At 52.1% G+C, this 17,045-nt stretch overlaps 1 protein-coding gene across 1 annotated transcript in view; it reads right to left on the bottom strand.

Annotated features, from left to right (window-relative positions):
* GRIK3 (glutamate ionotropic receptor kainate type subunit 3) overlaps positions 1 to 15,075 on the bottom strand; it is a gene marked incomplete at both ends in the record, with an annotated part of 101,790 nt that extends 86,715 nt beyond the window's left edge. Inside the window, one exon of the mRNA XM_082296705.1 lies at positions 14,961 to 15,075. Within this exon, the coding sequence (XP_082152831.1) occupies positions 14,961 to 15,075 (115 nt within the window). The remainder of the gene's footprint in view (positions 1 to 14,960) is intronic.
* Positions 15,076 to 17,045: the final 1,970 nt, after the last annotated feature.

Genomic DNA, 17,045 nt, shown 5'->3' on the forward strand with positions numbered 1-17,045 from the left:
GTGCACTGGGTTCATGGGCAGCTCATAAACCGGGGCTGGCCTTGAAATCCCCTGCAAAACCCAAAGAGCTGCCACACACAGATCCCTCTGTACTTGTTTTATCAGTTCTCTGTAGGAGAAGTGTTTGGTTCGCTCTGGGTTCGCTACCCCTGAGGGGCTGCACAGGCACCACAGTGAGGGCCTGGACAGTGACCCAGGGAGCAGAAGGATCTCTTATCCTGCCTTCCTTCCCTGTACTGTAGGATCAGCCACACAATTAAGAGCTATATTTAAGCAGTTGGATAAACAAGCTCCACCCCTGAAAGATTCAGGCATTCCTCATTCCTCCCTGTGTTCCTTGGTTTTGAATCTCAGGCTGATAAATTAAAAGCAAAAAAATAACTTATACAAATTAATTTCATATCCTGCCATTGAGTGAGCACAAAGCTGTTGTCAATTCTGATTTCAAACAGAATTAAAGGGGGCTTGGATTATTATTTTTTATTTGAGAAAGGCAGAGCAGTCACTTGGTGGGATGGCAAGCAGCTGGCTGCAGACAGATGTCCGAGAGCTCTTCCATGGAGCCTGCCTGTGACAGCCTGGCGCAGAGCAGGATTATCATACCAGCATGGTACTGTGTGCCAGATTTATGATTCCCAGCTGTGGGAGAAACCAGGGCAGAGCAGGGCAGACCATGTGCTGCTCAGACACCCAGCAGGGAGGCAGCAGTGCAGGATTTCCAGGGTTCCCACAAACATCATGCAGTATTTCGGCCTTGGTGTACTTTCCAAGGCTGCTCCTCCACTTCAGAACTTCTGGTCAAAGCTGGAGGGGGCCCCTGCAGGGAAGGGCCTGGTGCTGATTCCCATGGCAGCGATGAAGCCAGAGCTGCTGTGATGGGCAGCTGCTTCTGAAGAGCACCCTAGACCTTGCAGTGACATTCCAGTCCTGGGGAGCTCTGGAATCCAGAAGCGGAAACTAAACGTGGCCCAACCTCTCTCCCAGAACATCCCGGGACTGAAGCCATCCCATATGGAGTAGGAGCGATCCCCAAGGCCTGAGAGCCCTCTTGGGTCACCACCCTGCTGATCCAGCCTCACACAGACCCAGCTCCAAATGGACCAGCCCCACACAGACCCAGCCCCACACAGACCCAGCCCCGAATGGACCAGCCCCACACAGACCCAGCCCCACACAGACCCTGCCCCACGCAGACCCTGCCCTGAATGGACCAGCCCCACACAGACCCAGCCCCACACAGACCCTGCCCCACACAGACCCTGCCCCACACACACCCAGCCCCACAGGGACCGGCTCCACGCTGCCACCGTGTCATTCTGGGATGCGTTTGGCACCCACTGACAGGAAAAATCCTTCATCGTGTGGGTCTGGCTGAGGAGCCAAACCATCGGGAGCTTATTACAGCCTCCCTTTTAATTAAGTGTCTCAAATAGGATGTAATTGCGATGTAATAGCACACGCTATTGTACATTAGTTAAATACGAAGGGATTATTAAGAGTATGTTTTAAAGGCTTTCCAGTCCCAGATTGAGTAAACAGTTGCTAAATTTCGATAAATAACTTCTAAAATCTACATTAAATAAGCAATTAAGTGTATTTAGGATATTCTCATTTTTCCCAGAATTGCTCCAGTCAGAGAGGCCCGGGTTATAATCTCAGTATTTCACTGGTAATAGGGTTGTGCCTGCTCATATCTGTTTGTTCTGCCTCAAAGATCCTGCTGGGTGTGGCAAGCTCGGCTACTGACATCTGCAGGCTTTAAACCGTTCCCATTCCCACAGCCCAGAGAAGCTGGGAGTCTGCTCAGCCCTATTTTACAAGTACAGAATTAAGGCACAGAAGAGCAAAGTCATTTGTTCAAAGTCATGCAGGGAGTCTCTAATAGAGCAGAACAGGAGCCAACAATAGATCAAAAAATATTTCTCTAAAAATAAGGCTTTGAAAATCCATAAAGGAAATGTGGCTCTAACAAACTCCTGTGTTACGATCAAAAATGCAATTAGTCATTACTGACTTTGGTAATGAAAGTACAAACATTCCATGACCCCCAAAACCTAACAAACATCTCCATCCATTTGCTACTTGTTCCCAGGGAATGCCAGCTGGAATGACAACGGTGGATGAGCACCACTGAGTGATCCTTGGAGGCATCTTTTGCCTCTGTTGCACCAGGAAAGTCTGTCCAAGGTTGCACATCACAAAAAAGAGGTGTCATCACCCTGGAAGCCACGGCAAGGAATAATTTAGGGCTCCGTTAAACTTTGTAAGGCTGATTTTGAGCTCCCTGCTGCTCCCTGCAGCTGGGGTGTTCCTGCTGTGAATGACCAGAGCATCCCGAGGAGGGAGTGGGTAAAAGCTGCTGTCCTGTAAAGTGGCACGGAGGCACCCATGGCATTTGGGGGACAGGACATAACGGGTGGCACAGCTGAGCTCAGGCTGACAGGGTGGGAGCAGGAGCAGTGATGGCTGCACCGGAGGCTCTGGGCACAGGAACCCCTCAGTGATGCGGGGCTGGAAAAGCCACTGTGTGCCGGGGGCTGGGACAGCTGGACTACCCCGGAGGGTGTCCAGGACAGCTCAGCACTGGCAGCCAGCCCTGGGCGATGGGACTCCTGGCAGGCTCGGGGCACTGAGCCCCTGCACCATCCAGCCCTTCTGGGGAGACTAAAACCTCGCCAAAATCTTGCCCCTGCTCCCACATTCTTGCCTGGAGCTTCCGGAGCTTCCTGCTCCTGTTCTCTCCCTGTAGAGCAGCCTGAACCAAAATGCTCCTTTCTGAAGTGTCACCTCCAGTGCTCCACACTGTTGAACAGGTAACACTAGTGAAGAAGCCAAGAAGTCGGAACTCTTCAAGCAGGTGCTCTGAAAAATTAATGAGAAGCTGCAGAAGAACATAAATAATCCGTGCTCTCCATTAGGGGTAGTTAGCACCATTACAGCGATCCGGGGAAAACCTGCCCAGACACCACCAGCCATTCTCCTCTGGAATCACTGTCCTGTAGATTTTGACAGCTGGAGTCAAAGGACAGTTAACCCTTTAACCCCCGGGCTATTTTGAAATAATTATTGTTATTATAAATCAAAAGTGACAGCTTAACTGGTCACAGAAATGGATATATATAAACCAAAACGAAGCTGCATGGCCTCGGAGGAAAAATCATTAGCTCCCTGGTGGGTTTACAAGTAATTTGCCAGCAATAAAAATGCAAAAACACATTTTGGTGTGCAATGATCATAAATAATCCTTGGACAAGAATTCTTTCTAGGACTCACAAGTCCACTCCCTCAATGGCAAGTTTTATTACCCTGGTTTCTCTGTGTTCTGTTACAAAATGTTGCTGTCAGAACAATTTACGAATTACAGCCCTGTTGGTATCAACTTCCATAATTCATATGGAAATTGGTTTCCCCACAAACACTCACAAAGCACAAAGAGTCGTGTAAGCACATGGAATGACCTTAATAACACAGTCAGAATATAGAGACCGGGTGCCTGGGCCAGCACTAAATATCAATGGTCACCAGGCTGGGGGGAAACTTCCGTGTAAACTCCTGTGCCTGTGGTGGTGAGGTCAGTGTGGGTGATCAGTGTCACCACTGCTGTCACCCAGCCTGGTGGCATCTCACAGGATCTTTAGGAAGCCAGGAACATTCTGAGGATTCTGTTCCCAAGCACTGGTGATAAGCAAAAATCCCATCCAGCTGCTGAGGAAACTCTGAATTTTCTTAAAATTCAGAATTTTCTTAAAATACCAGGAAGTACAGCTTGTTCAAGATTTCAACTGTGATCATCTCTTCCCTCTTTTTAGGCCTGGGGATGAGGAGGGGAGTTCAGCATCTGAGATGAAAGTCATAGAGGGAGTGGCTGTGCCAGGGGCCTGGGGCTGATGTTTAGGGAGCACTCCAGGGCAGGTCACACCTGCCAGGTTCAGCCCTGAGGAAGGATCATGGGGTTTGGTTGTGGCTCATCCATAAGGATGAGTTGTTTCTTCACACCAAGCCTGTGTGTGTGATCCTTGGAGTAAGAGAGAGAAGGAAAGTGAGTGACAGTCAACTAGGTGCGAATTGCCTCCGAAATATTCTAAACGTAAATGCAAATCCATGGTGTAGAGAGGGGAGATCTGCAGCTCAGGCTGGATTCCAGGTGCTGTGTGCCATTGCTCTTCCTCCAGCTGGAGGAAATGGATCCAGCAATTGAAATTGCCACATTTCATAGATGAAGTTACACTGCAGAAGAGAAAATGTTCCTCAAATAGAAACCACTGCATTAATATCTAAGAAAATTAAGTGAAGATGGCTCTAACTATTTTTTTAACTGATCCTTTGTAGATAGATGGGCACACATCCAAAGTCAGTTCTGGCTATTGGAATACACCACAGGGTAGAAGGTAGCTGCTCAAAGAATTGAACATTCCCTGTATTCAACATTTCATTTGAAATTTTAACCTAAAGGGAATTTGGTAAACTGTGCAGGGGCAAGCCCTACATTTCAAAAAATATTATTGGCTTTATCTAAGATCTTGCAACACCCATTCTGGACAACCCTTTCGCTGTGATGTAGATGAATAGGAAAGAAAACTACAGATCCTGTTTCCATTCAAATATTGTGAGCCAAGATGAGACGCCACCCTGAAGCAAAACATCCAGGGTCTTGCTTTGAATTTCGTCTAAGCAAAGATGACAAAAATTGCTTTTGCAGAAATAAAAATTCGCAAGAAGAAAAGTGCATAAAATGAGGAAGAAAATGGTTTTCTTTCCCTATAAAGGAAGAGCAGGTCTTTAAGATTTTATAGACCAGAGATTTAAACCAAGAACCTCCTTTTTACAGGTCCCTGGTTCAGCTTAAAATGGTAATGGGCATTACTGCTGAAACAAATGGCACCAGTGATGGCACCTGGAGCTGCAGGAGGTGCTGGGATCTGCAGAACTGTTTGGATGGGAGGGACATGGGTTCAGAGGATTCTCCTGCAGCTTCTTCTCCCCTCCTCCCATCCCAGGGACATTCTGGAGAGCTGCAGGACACCGGCCATAAGCTCCTGCTCCTGGGAACTCCAAGGGGCTCTGCCACATCACGAGGTTTTCCGTCTCAGTTAGGTTCTCAACTTCTGATGAGATGGTTCAAATCAGGAAAATCCTGTCTCTGTGCCAGACAGTTAAAACTGAAAGTAATTAAGGCAAAATCTTTTCCTGCACAGAAAGTACCGAACATGTGGCAATAGCAAAATCATTAGTGTTTCTACCATCGTGAGCCCACAAAACAAACTGGATTTTGAATGAAGCACATGGAACAATGACCATTGTATACAACTTATCTTGACCTCTGAAAGTAATGGCATTTTGTCTCCAATTCTACTGCTAATTGCAAATGCTGAATTCTGAATATTCACATTTGAGAGGGATTCATGGCTTGATTGTTTCAGAAATCTAACAAGAGCAAACTGCCCCGAGAAGTTCCTCTCCTCATATGAACAGTGTTTGCTGAAGTTCCCAGACCTATTCTCGGAACAGTTTCCTGCGCAGCCCAAACTCCAGCAGCGAACACCCAGACTGTGGGAGGCTGCACCCAGGCTCCTCTTCCCCAGTTAACCACCCATAAGCTTCAGACTTGGCAACTGTGACTCCTCTTCCTTCCTCCTACGGCTCTTTCTGTAGCTCAGCCCTTTCCCAACTCACGGAGGACAGACGCATCATCTTACATGCACCCCAGTCCTTGAGCTGCACAAGACCAATGTACCACCCAGGTGATGGGGAATCACATCACACCTGGGCTGAGCCCCCTCCACTGGGCCTGGACAGAGCTCTGAACCAGGGCAGAGATCCCAAAGCACATTAAGAGCAGTTAAAGCAGCCAATAATGCAGCGCAGAGCAGAGACCAGGGCACAAGTGACCTGAAGCATGATTTGCAGTGAATGTCTTTTCCTCTCATAAATAGGAGAGACACAGTGGGACGATTATCCGCCCAGATTTATCTCCTCAGCTCCGTGTATATCCTTCTGCGCTTAAAAATGTCTCACTGCCCTTTGCGTTATTGCATTGCCCTTTACATTCATAGCGCATAAACCTCTCAAGTACCGTAAAACTTACAAGGTGTAATATAACGTCGGGGGTTTCTTTTACACACCATAAACAAAAGTCACTGGAAAAGGAGCACAGAAAGGGAGACATTACTTGGCCTGACAACAGTGCAGGAGGAACATATATATACAAGTATACATATATACACTTAAAATCCTGAGCTGGATTGATTATCTGGCATTGATGGATCACCTGAATGTATTACATAGATAAGGAGATTGATTATTCAATAAATCGCTGTCTGCACTAAGAATCCAGCATTAAAAAAGAAAGAGAAAATATTATAAATCTGTCTCACACAGGCAAAGAAAAAGCTTAAGCTTTTAAGGTTAATCATGATGTACCTCTTGCTGCACATCCAATCAAAGAACATCATCCTAGAGTTCTGCAGTGCTAAAGGACTGGTGTCTTTCCCAAGGCTCTCCCTCGTGTGGCCAAGGGGCTGTTTCTGCGGAGTGCGGCATGCCAGCAGTGGGCAGGGTGATCTGACAGACCCCCAGGGATACATCAGCCCCATCCCTGGAAGTGTCCAAGGCCAGGCTGGACAGGGCTTAGATCAACCTGGTCTAGTGGAAAGTGTCCCTGCCCATGGCAGGGGGGTGGAATGAGATGAGCTTTGATGTCCCTTCCAACCCAAACCATTCTGGGATTCTATGACATCCAGCCTTGTATCCTCTACTGAGCAGATGCTGTGGCTGTTTGCTCCATTCAGAACAAAATCCACCCTGCTCCCAAGACAAAACTTCTGCTGCAGCCAGGAAAAAGCCCCCCAGCCCATGTGCCCAGTAAGGCATGGTGTCTCACAGGGGGTGGAATTTAAAATCACTGCTGTGACTTCGCTCAGAGTGCTTTGAATTCACTGCAAAACTAACCAACAAGTCTAACACTTCAGTCCCAATAGACAGCCATAACTCAGCTAAATTTGTGGGTTATACCAGATTTTATTTACTGCTTCCTCCTGGGAGAAAAGTACGAGCTGACAGCCGTCTATTCATTAGAGTGGGGGGAAGTCGCCCACGGCGATGCTGGTTCTCTCACCGTACACTTCCACGTCTCTAATCGAGTTTGGATTCTGCAGTACCAGCTCTGTTATTTTGGGAATGACGTACGTTCCTACTCACCTGGGAGCTGGTGAGTTCAGAGATCTGGTCTGTTCACCTCCAAGTCCCCAGTCTGAACAAAAGACATGCTGTAGCCATCAGGTGTCATTACCAGCTGACGAGTGCCCAGTGGCCTCTGTCAGAGCAGTCAATGGCCTCATCCCAGTCCTTACTGGAGGTAGGAACCACCATTTCCACCGATCTGCTACAGGGACACCACTGCTACTCCTAAAGCTGCTGCTTGCAAGAGCCAAGGAAGAAATTGAAGTCTGTCTCAAAAGCCTGTTTAACAGTGAGTGCTCCAGTCCCAGGGGAGCTGGGTACCCCTCAGAGGGGATCCCCAGTGCCGTTTCCAGAATGATGAGCAAAGTGCAAGGCCCAAATTCAAGCACTTATCTGAACACTTATGTAATTTTAAGTCTTTGTTTTGTGCCTTTGGTATTAGCTGGTTTATCTGTCTGCTTAAAAACTTCTCTGAACGTACTCACATGGTCCATGCCTTTGGAAGCCCAGTCCTTCCTGCTGCTTTCCAGGTCACGCTGCTGTGCTGAATGTCCCAGGCACAACAAGCTGATACAGAATGTGCCAGTTGCTCCCTTACTACTTCCCAGTTCTGACTTTTATTCTATGAATCTGAGAGCACAGAGGGGTGCTGCTTGTTGGCTGGGGCACAGCAAAAAAGCCAAAGTCTAACGAGGTCCCTGGACTGAAATATTAAATAATACAGATACAGTGTGGTGGCTGTTCTCACCAACGGCTGGTATCTGCTTCCCTCTCTTCCTGCCGGTGCTGCAGAGCTGAGCAGTGTGGGGGAAGCTCAGAGCAGCGCTGGGGTTGCCTCTGACGCAGGGGTACCCCACGCTCTCCTCAGCCGTTTGCAGCTGAACAACGTTTCCCTGATGATCCTCCCTGCCAGAAATAACAGAGCAGTCACATCCCTATTTGTGTATTCATGCTCAGTGTCTCACTGCAGATTAAAAGCACAAGGACCCAGGTAACGCTGACATGGTGAGAGTCTCATAGTGCAAACCTGAGCAGTGAAGCTGTGGGTTCCCTGGGGGCAGCACAGCGAGGGGGTGAGAGGAGGCAGAAGGGGTTAACAAAGGCAACCACAAAGAAAAGCTGGTGGAGGAGCAAAGACAAAGCAATGAGCTGAGCTCTCCACCTGCTTTAAGAGCTCTCGATTGTGCTAAGGACCTGCATCTATTTTAGTCTTTATTACAAGTGGTAAATGGCAGCACATTATCCCTGTTTTCGCTGTTAATAACACAAATCAATGTATCAATGCATGAACCCCCATCCCATCTGAATCCCCTCTGCATCAGCCCAAACTGCAGCAATCCCTGCCTGGCAAACGGAGCTGGAATATCCAAGAGGCACAGCTCTCCTGTTCCACATCTATTCCCTCCAGCAGCACCACCGTAGAGCAGTTCTTATCCTCTCTTTCAGCCCACAGTTCTTCTCAACATTTGCCTCTATCCCACCTCGCCCATGGTTCTGGTGCTTTCAACTCGCTATCTGCCTTTCCCAGAGACTTTTACGCCCGTCTTCTGGTGTGCAAAGGGAAAAGCATCGCGTTAAAGCTGCAGCCAAAAGGAGGGGAAGGAGACGGCGAAACTGGTGGAGACGCACATTACACTGGATTAGGAGGCTTAATGCCGGCTACAAACAGCGCGCCGGGCGTGTTTGATACCGTGTCTCCACGAGAGACCCCAGCATCGCAGCTCTTCTGGCACAGCGGCGCCGTGCAAGTGCCGGGAGCTCCGTGCTGGAGGCTGGGCCGGGAGGAGGGCGGCGGGAGCGCGGCGGGGCAGTGCCCTCTGCCGATGCGGGGCCCGGCTGGGCGCCAGCGGCATATCGCGACAGGCGGCAAAGCTGAACTTCCTTTAGGAGTGCTAGTTCAGTGAAACTGCTCCTCTGTACCCAAGGAGCACTTCGTTTTCCGGGAAAAAAGGGACCCAGCTTTGCTGGAGACAGAATGGCTTTAGCGTCGCTCCGTGCGTGGCTGCGCCGTGCAGGCTTTACAGGAACCTTTTCCTTACATCAACCGCTGCTTAGTTTCATTAATAAAAACATCAGAGATGGAGAGATTAAGTTCATAGAGGTGGATTTGCACCTGCTGGTAATAAAACCAGGCATGACACTGCAGCACAAGAGGCAGCTCCCATGCCACAGACGCATGTGTCTGTGTGTCCCAGTGTGTGTCAGTGTGTCCCGGTGTGTGTCAGTGTGTCCCAGTGTGTGTCAGTGTGTCCCGGTGTGTGTCTGTGTGTCCCAGTGTGTGTCAGTGTGTCCCGGTGTGTGTCAGTGTGTCCCGGTGTGTGTCAGTGTGCCCCAGGGTGTGTCAGTGTGCCCCAGGGTGTGTCAGTGTGTCCAGTGTGTGTCAGTGTGTGCCGGTGTGTGTCAGTGTGTGCCGGTGTGTGTCAGTGTGCCCCAGAATGTATCAGTGTGCTCCAGGGTGTGTCAGTGTGTGCCGGTGTGTGTCAGTGTGCCCCAGGGTGTGTCAGTGTGCCCCAGGGTGTGTCAGTGTGTCCAGTGTGTGTCAGTGTGTGCCGGTGTGTGTCAGTGTGTGCCGGTGTGTGTCAGTGTGCCCCAGAATGTATCAGTGTGCTCCAGGGTGTGTCAGTGTGCTCCAGGGTGTGTCAGTGTGCCCCAGTGTGTGTCAGTGTGCCCCAGAATGTATCAGTGTGCTCCAGGGTGTGTCAGTGTGCCCCAGGGTGTGTCAGTGTGCCCCAGAATGTATCATTGTGCCCCAGTGTGTGTCAGTGTGTCCCGGTCTGTGTAGTGTGCCCCAGAATGTATCAGTGTGCCCCAGGGTGTGTCAGTGTGTCCCGGTGTGTGTCAGTGTGTCCCGGTGTGTGTCAGTGTGCCCCAGAATGTATCAGTGTGCCCCAGGGTGTGTCAGTGTGTCGCGGTGCCAAGTACGTGCATCCACCTCTCTCCCCGCACAACAAGCCCACCCAAGGCTCCTTCACCCCTCAAGCTGTGCACACACCCTGCTGCCTCCAGCCCGAGGGCTGTCCATGTGCCCCGAGGCGGCAGCCCAGCACTGAACTGTCTGGTTTGGTGTCTCTCCTGCCTTGTGATAAATGAGAGTCTATTCTCTCCTGGTTTGTGGTTTGATCTTCATTTCCTGTATGAAGTTCTCAAGAGAATGCCAAGATCAAATAATTGGACTATTCTGCGATAAAGAGTTAACATTGTTATTCAAATGTATTCAGAATTAATTTACCACCAAACAATTTACACTGCCGCCCTCCTATCCTGCTGAAATTACCAGAATGTGTTATCTGACACACAAAACGTCTCATGACCTGAAATAACTTTATCAACCATTAAATGCTTGAGCAGTGGGTGCATGGTCACAGAAATGCCCAAGGGAATGAAGGAGAAGCTACAAGGGCAATAGAGTGATTTAAAAACACCCTGGTGTCATCCAGCGCTGTGCCATCCTGCCAGCCTCCCCAAAGAACACTAGCTACTCTGGTGACCAGGCACAAGCTGAGCAGAAAAACCCTTGAGCTGCCTTTCTGAGGATTCCCACTCCAGCATTCATGTCCCCATGGCTGTGCAGCTCCCAGCCCCTGGGCGCTGCCTTTTCAGCCTGGAAAAGCCTGTTTCTGCCTTTATTTTTAAAAATACAACTTCATTTGCAGAGTGTGGGAAGGTGGTTTCAAAATAAAATTCCTGACAGGCATAATAAGCTTCAGAAAAGTCAATCACATAGAGCAGGATAATTATCCACAGAATTTGTTTTCTATGTATTTATATAAAATAATCAATGATATTTTTCTCTCACAGACTTCAATTTGATTGTATTTTCTGTGTTACTTGCAAATCATACAAACAATCAATGCTCTGACCCCTTCTCTACACAAATGCAGCTTAGAAAGACACTACAAGAAGTAAAATCCGATAAATTCCTCATGCGGGGTTGTTTGTTTAAAAGCTTTGCTGAAGACTGATCCTGCTCACAACGACTACAGAGATACAGCAGTGGGACTGTCAGACATGCTTGAGGCGGGATTATTGCCACAAATATCAGCAGGAATAGAACCTTAGCAAAAAACCTGGCACAAAAGTGGAGGAGATGCCTTTTAAAATGTAGCAAGGAAAATGAACCCATTCCCTGGCCCAGCACACTCCTCCTGCAGAGGGGCAAGGGGAGCACACAGCTGGGGTTGGGATGACCCAAGGGCAGGGTGGGCTGGGACCCTCCTGTCCTCCTGCCCACAGGGTGGGGCAGGCACCACATCAGCTGCACTCCTGGCAGCAGTAGGTGGCCAAGGGCAGTGATGGCAGCGGTGTCACCTTCTCAGCAGCACCTGAGTGCAAACCCACCCGGGAATCCCCACATCCAGCTTCCACTGCCTGGCTGGTGTCGGGGGTCTGTCCTTTACAATTTACTGATCTCAACCCATTGGCATCTGATCCGCACGTGTGTCTCGCTAACACATCATCCATCAAAATAGTCACTCGGAGTAATTTCTGAGGATGCTTCAGCAAAGCAGAGGTGCCTGGAATGGGTCTGCTGGAGCCGCCAGTCCTGCTCCACCTGCGCCACCGATTCCAGTCATCCCGCCCTGCTTTGTTAGGGACGGTGCCATCAGCTCTGCAAAATGGCATCAAGCTCTCGTCTGTCGCGTTGAAGGGTGCTACTACCGCTTTTTAATCCAAGTGAAAGGTTAGGCAAATGGGCTCTCTACGGTACCGTAATCACCTCGCTCTCACTGCTTCTAGATACGAGGGGCAAGTACTCAGCTGCTCCGTGCAGCTCGTCATGCCAGGTGTAATCTCCCGGAGCTCAGCCGCAGTGAGGACTGGCGGCAGCGCAGGCTCCGTCACCGGGTGTAAACACGGGGCAACTCCTCACACCACTGCCCTTATCTGTCTCTATTCCGGAGTAACTCGGAGCTGAATTGAGCACTTGGAGCAGCTCTGGATGGTGTTTCTGATACGGCATTTTCAAATATTTAACAGATTGCGTAATAACCGAGCAGCTGTTGAATAAGCTTCAGCTACAAACTCCTGCTTTAAAAACCCATCCAGTAACAAGGCACAGATTTTCTTTGTACGAGTGCATGTATAGATTATGTTTAGATGTGTAGATTAAATATTTATATTTTACTGGTGAGAGAAAGAGCGCTTTTGGCTTTTCCTTCCCTTTCTTAGATATCTCTCCCTGTATTTATTTTAGTAGTCAGCGTCACAGGGAAAAAAAAGAGAGCTTTGAGAAGTTACCTGCTTTCTCTCTGGTTTGATTTTCAGTGCTAAACCAATAGTTACTTAAGTTTTCTCCACTTCTTGGCATAACCTAATAATTAAAATAATTACTTGAAAGCCAGGGCAGCTTTGCACAAATTAATGCAGGGCAAGAAGCTGCAGTTTTTCAGTGGGCTGAAAAAGAGGTCACAAAATGATGCCAGCTTTAGCTGAGAGAGAGGGTAAACATAGATCTCCCTGCAGCCCCGATTAAAGCCCTTTTCTTATTTTAATGATCAAGAAGGTAGCTCGACGAGGGGCTGACCGTTGTGGGATTTCTCAGCAGGTAAAGCGAGACCGTTCCTGCGGAAGGCACGGCAGTGCTGGCAGTGTGCTCCTGCAGCGGGCAGCCCTTCCTCCCTTCCTGCCCGCCTGCCTCCACCCCCCCTGCCTGCCTCCATCCCTGCCTTCCTGCCTGCCCACCCGCCTGCCCGGTGAAGGGGAGCAGAGCTGCAGCAGACCCAAGTGCTTCCGTGGAGGGCTGGCAGCAGTCTCTGCCTTGAGGACTATGTCCTTTCGTGCAATTGCTTTGAGCCTTGCCTAGAAAATCCATTTTCAGGACAACTGAGGCACTGAGAGACTAAACATCTCCACAGAGCCCCAGGGACACTCCTGAGCCTGAATATCCGCCCCATGAGCCACGCGAGTATTCCCGGGAGTCTGAGCACCCGCCAGCCCCAGCGGCCTCAGCCCGTTCCCCCGCGAGCATCTGCCACAGCTGCAGCTGCCCCTCGCCCGCCTCCTCGGAGGGCCAGCCTGCCAGCAGCCGGGTCTGCCCACCAAGAATCAGGCCCGCTGCTGCCAAGCCGAAAGCAGGAGGAGCTGCCAGCCCAGCAGCCCAGCTGCGACAGCCCCCCCGCTCACGGTCACGATGGGGATCTGAGCCCTGGGACCTGTCGGGAAGGGAAACTCCGCCACAGCACTGCGGTGCTCTTGGTGGGAACAGGCTGGTGACAGACGAGGGGGGGCTCACACAGTAAGACGCCTCCTCTCCGCTCCTGCAGCGGGACTGGCGGAGCCCAGCGCGCCCTGTCAGCAGCAACGGAGCCTTCCTGGGAGTGGGTTTCTATGGCACAAAACATTTCCAGCTGTTCCAGGCGGAGGCTGAGCATACTAAGAAGCTTGGCTCTAGTGAAAGTTCATCAGCCGCCAGGGCCTAAGGCCCCAGAGGCAGATCCATTAACCTTTTCCACCAATATTTCTGGCACTACGATGTGCACGGGACAACATCTGCCTGGAGCGCCCCATTCACAGAAGTCTGGGGGAGACCAGATGCTCACACTGCAGGAATCAAGCCCTTGTCCATGAGACGCTCTGGGCCATGCAGCCACTCCAAGCCGTGCTGGAGGTGACAGTGTTTCACTTCAAAAAGCACCTGTCCCTCAGGACCAGCATTTTTCTCTTTCTGGCTTTCATATTGCTGCTGTGCAGTTGCACTGGGATAAGTAAGACCCATTTTTTCCAGTTTAAAATATTCACAGATCCATTCAGTTTTCACTGGTTTCTCTGAGTTAAAATTTGATCCCTGAAAAGGCAGGTAAACCCGTCCTTGTAATTTTTAGTGGGCAGACAGCAAATCCCTAGGAATGTGTACCAATGGCAAAGTGCATGGGATGTAACAGAAATCAGCGCTGTTCTTTACATGACATGATTAAAACAAGTATCTCGTTTAATTAGAAAAAGAAAGATCGCAGACTCATTCCCAGGATGTTATCTGTGCAATTACTTTATGTAACATTATTAAAAATTAATTTTCCCCAGAACCTCAGCAATTTAATGAAACACGCCTGGTTCTAAGCAACAGCTGCAGTGGAGCCAGTCCACTGGCATCCTCCAGGCAGCGGGACTCCGTGCCGTGGGCCCCCCCGGGCTGTCTGTCCCTTGTGCCGGGCACATTCAGCCCTGGGTCAAAGCACCTCTGCACAGCACCCTATTGCAGCAGGCTCAACACCTCTCCTCACACCGGGTACCGCAGCCCTCCTCGTCACAAGCTCAGCATCCCCCCGCTCCGGGGGCTCGGCATCCCCCATCTCTGTGACCAAAAATCATCCTTCTCCAGGGAATCAACATCCCCCCTCTCTGGGTGCTCGGCATCCCTCGTCTTTGGGGGTTCAGCATCCTCCCTCTCCAGAGGCAAAGCATTCGTCCTCTCCGGGAGCAAAGCATTCCCCTTCTCCGGGGAATCAGCACCCCACTCTCCGGAGGTACAGCATTCTCCTCTCCTCGTCGCAAGGTGCGCAGCACCCCCATCGCACCGTGCCCGGGGCGGCTGCTCGCACCGAGAGCGCTGCCCGATCCGTTCTGGGACACAGCCCCCGCCTCGCCGCGCCGCCGGCACCTTCCGCCCCGGCACCAGGCGAAGCGTCCCCAGCCCCGGCCAGGGCATCCTTCGCCGGGGGAACCTCCGCCCCGGCATCGGACAGCGCATCCCGCAGCCCCGGTACCGCATCCCCCGCCGCGGCCCCCGGGCAGCGCGTTCTCCGCCCCGGCCCCGAAGTTCTCCCGCCGCCGCCGGCCCTTACCGATCCGGATGACATGCGGCATCCCGTGCGAGCTCTGTCCCCAGAAGCCGCCGACCAGGAGCGCTGCCCAGTATTCCCAGAGGACGCGGCAAAGCGCCGGCCAGAGATGGGGCATCGTTGGGGAGGGCGCGGGCCGGCGCGGCCCTACGGCCCCAGGGGCAGCGGGGACGCGGGCGGCTGCTGCCCGGGGCTCAGGCGGAGCGGCCGCTCGGCGCCGGGGCCGGGCGGCTCATGGCACATCTTAGAGCGGCCGCGCCGGCCCGTCCCGCGGCAGCCGCGCCGAGCCCACAGCTCCGGCCGTTTATTCCGCGCCGGGCCGAGCCGAGCCGGGCCGAGCCGTGCGGTGCCGGTGCCGGTCGGGCGGCACCTGCGGAGCCGGGGCTGCCGGTGCGCCCCAGGAGCGGCTCTGTCCCCTCCTACCGCTGATGCGCGGCTCGCGCAAAGCCCCGGAGTGGAGCGTGCACACACCGACACACTCACACCCCCTGACACACACCCCCGACACACACCCCGACACACTGACACACCGCTGACACCCCGACACACAGCCCGGCACGCACCGGCACCCGCCCGCTCCCCCGGGGCGAGGGCAGCGCCTTCGGCGGGCGCGGGGCGGGAGGCGAAGGGGACCCTCGGCGGTCACCGCGGGGCGCGGGGAGGTGGCGCGGAGGTTCCGGGGGTCCCGGCAGCGCCGGGTGCTCCTGTTCCCTCTGCCCCCGACGGGCCCCTGTCCCGCAGATCGCGGGGTGCCTGGTGTCCCTCAAGCTCTCGGGGGTCCTTTACGACCCCGGGATTCCCGGCGTCCCCGCCGGCGGATGCCGGGCAAGGCAGGGCGGGGGTTTTGGGGCCGGGGCCGGGGCTGGGGCCGCTGCAGCGGCGGTACCGCGCCGGGCGCCCGGCCCGCGCTCCGCAGCCGGGAGTTTAATGACCTCGGTGACAGAGACAAAGGGCTGCCCGTGCCGCGGACCGGGAGCTGCTTTGTCAACGTGCTGGGCCAGGCTAGGGCGAATTTCTTTTTTTTCTCATTTAAATAATTTGATCTATTCCATCATTTCCAATCGTTCCCACTTGCCAGCTGTCTCCTAACTCCAGCGTGGAACAGCTGAAGAGCAAATCTTTAATTTTCTTACAAACATACTATTACTCTGTATCGGCTCATCTTTTAAATTTTCTTTGCCCGTCGCTTTCCCCAGCAGCAAGCTCGGCGTGCTCCGTGCTGGGAGAAATGCTGATTGCCGTCCTGCACTCTGCTCCAGAGACCCATCCCGGAGCAACCTCCGGGAGCCCCGGTGTGCGGATTGGGGAAGGAACACTGCAAGTTATTACTGGTCTACAGCTCAAAGAGAAGTTCCTGGGTGTTGCCTCTGCCAGCAGGCAGCGAGTACGGGGACTGCTGCAGGGAGGTGGACACGCGGGGGATTCCCTGCATGCCCACTGCAGTTGGTGTCTGGGCTCTGGCTGTTTGTACAGCAGGAGCAGTGGGGGATTGGCCAGGGAAAGTGACAGCCGTCATCAACACGGAATCGTAAGGAAAAGCTGGAAGAGTCTCTGGCAGATCTGCATGCCCGGGGCAGGACCAGCCCCTCCCAGAGATGTTGCGGGGCCTCCCTGGGCACCAGTGATGTAACAGGTGCCTCGCCGGGGCGATGAGAAGGTGTCCCTGAGCGTGGCTTGGGGTCTCAGCACTGTGTCATGGTGGAGGGGATGTCTTACTCCTACCTAAGCATCGAGTCAGAGGGGCAGAGGTACTGCTCAGCCTCCTCCAAGCACTGGGCACGAGCTCAGTCTCGGAGGAGGTGGTCGTTGGTGTTGATTGTGGACAGGGCCAAGGCTCCAGCTCCCAACCCGAACCTTTCTGCCTATGCCAAAGATGGTTACAGAAAAGAGTGGCTCGTGTTAAGGATATTTTTATCCCTCCTGACACCAAAATGGATAAGATTTAGCGAAAGGGCATGGAAGAAAATTTCTTTACATACTGCTTAAGCGAAGGACAGCTGTTTCTGTGAACTTGTTATAAAATTAAATGTCACAACCTGGTGACTCTTTGCACCTGGAGATAAAAAAGCCCCACAAAGCTATTGGGAG

The sequence above is a fragment of the Coloeus monedula genome, assembly GCF_965178545.1.
Source record: "Coloeus monedula genome assembly, chromosome: 24".
In the NCBI taxonomy this organism is placed as follows: Eukaryota; Metazoa; Chordata; class Aves; order Passeriformes; family Corvidae; genus Coloeus; species Coloeus monedula.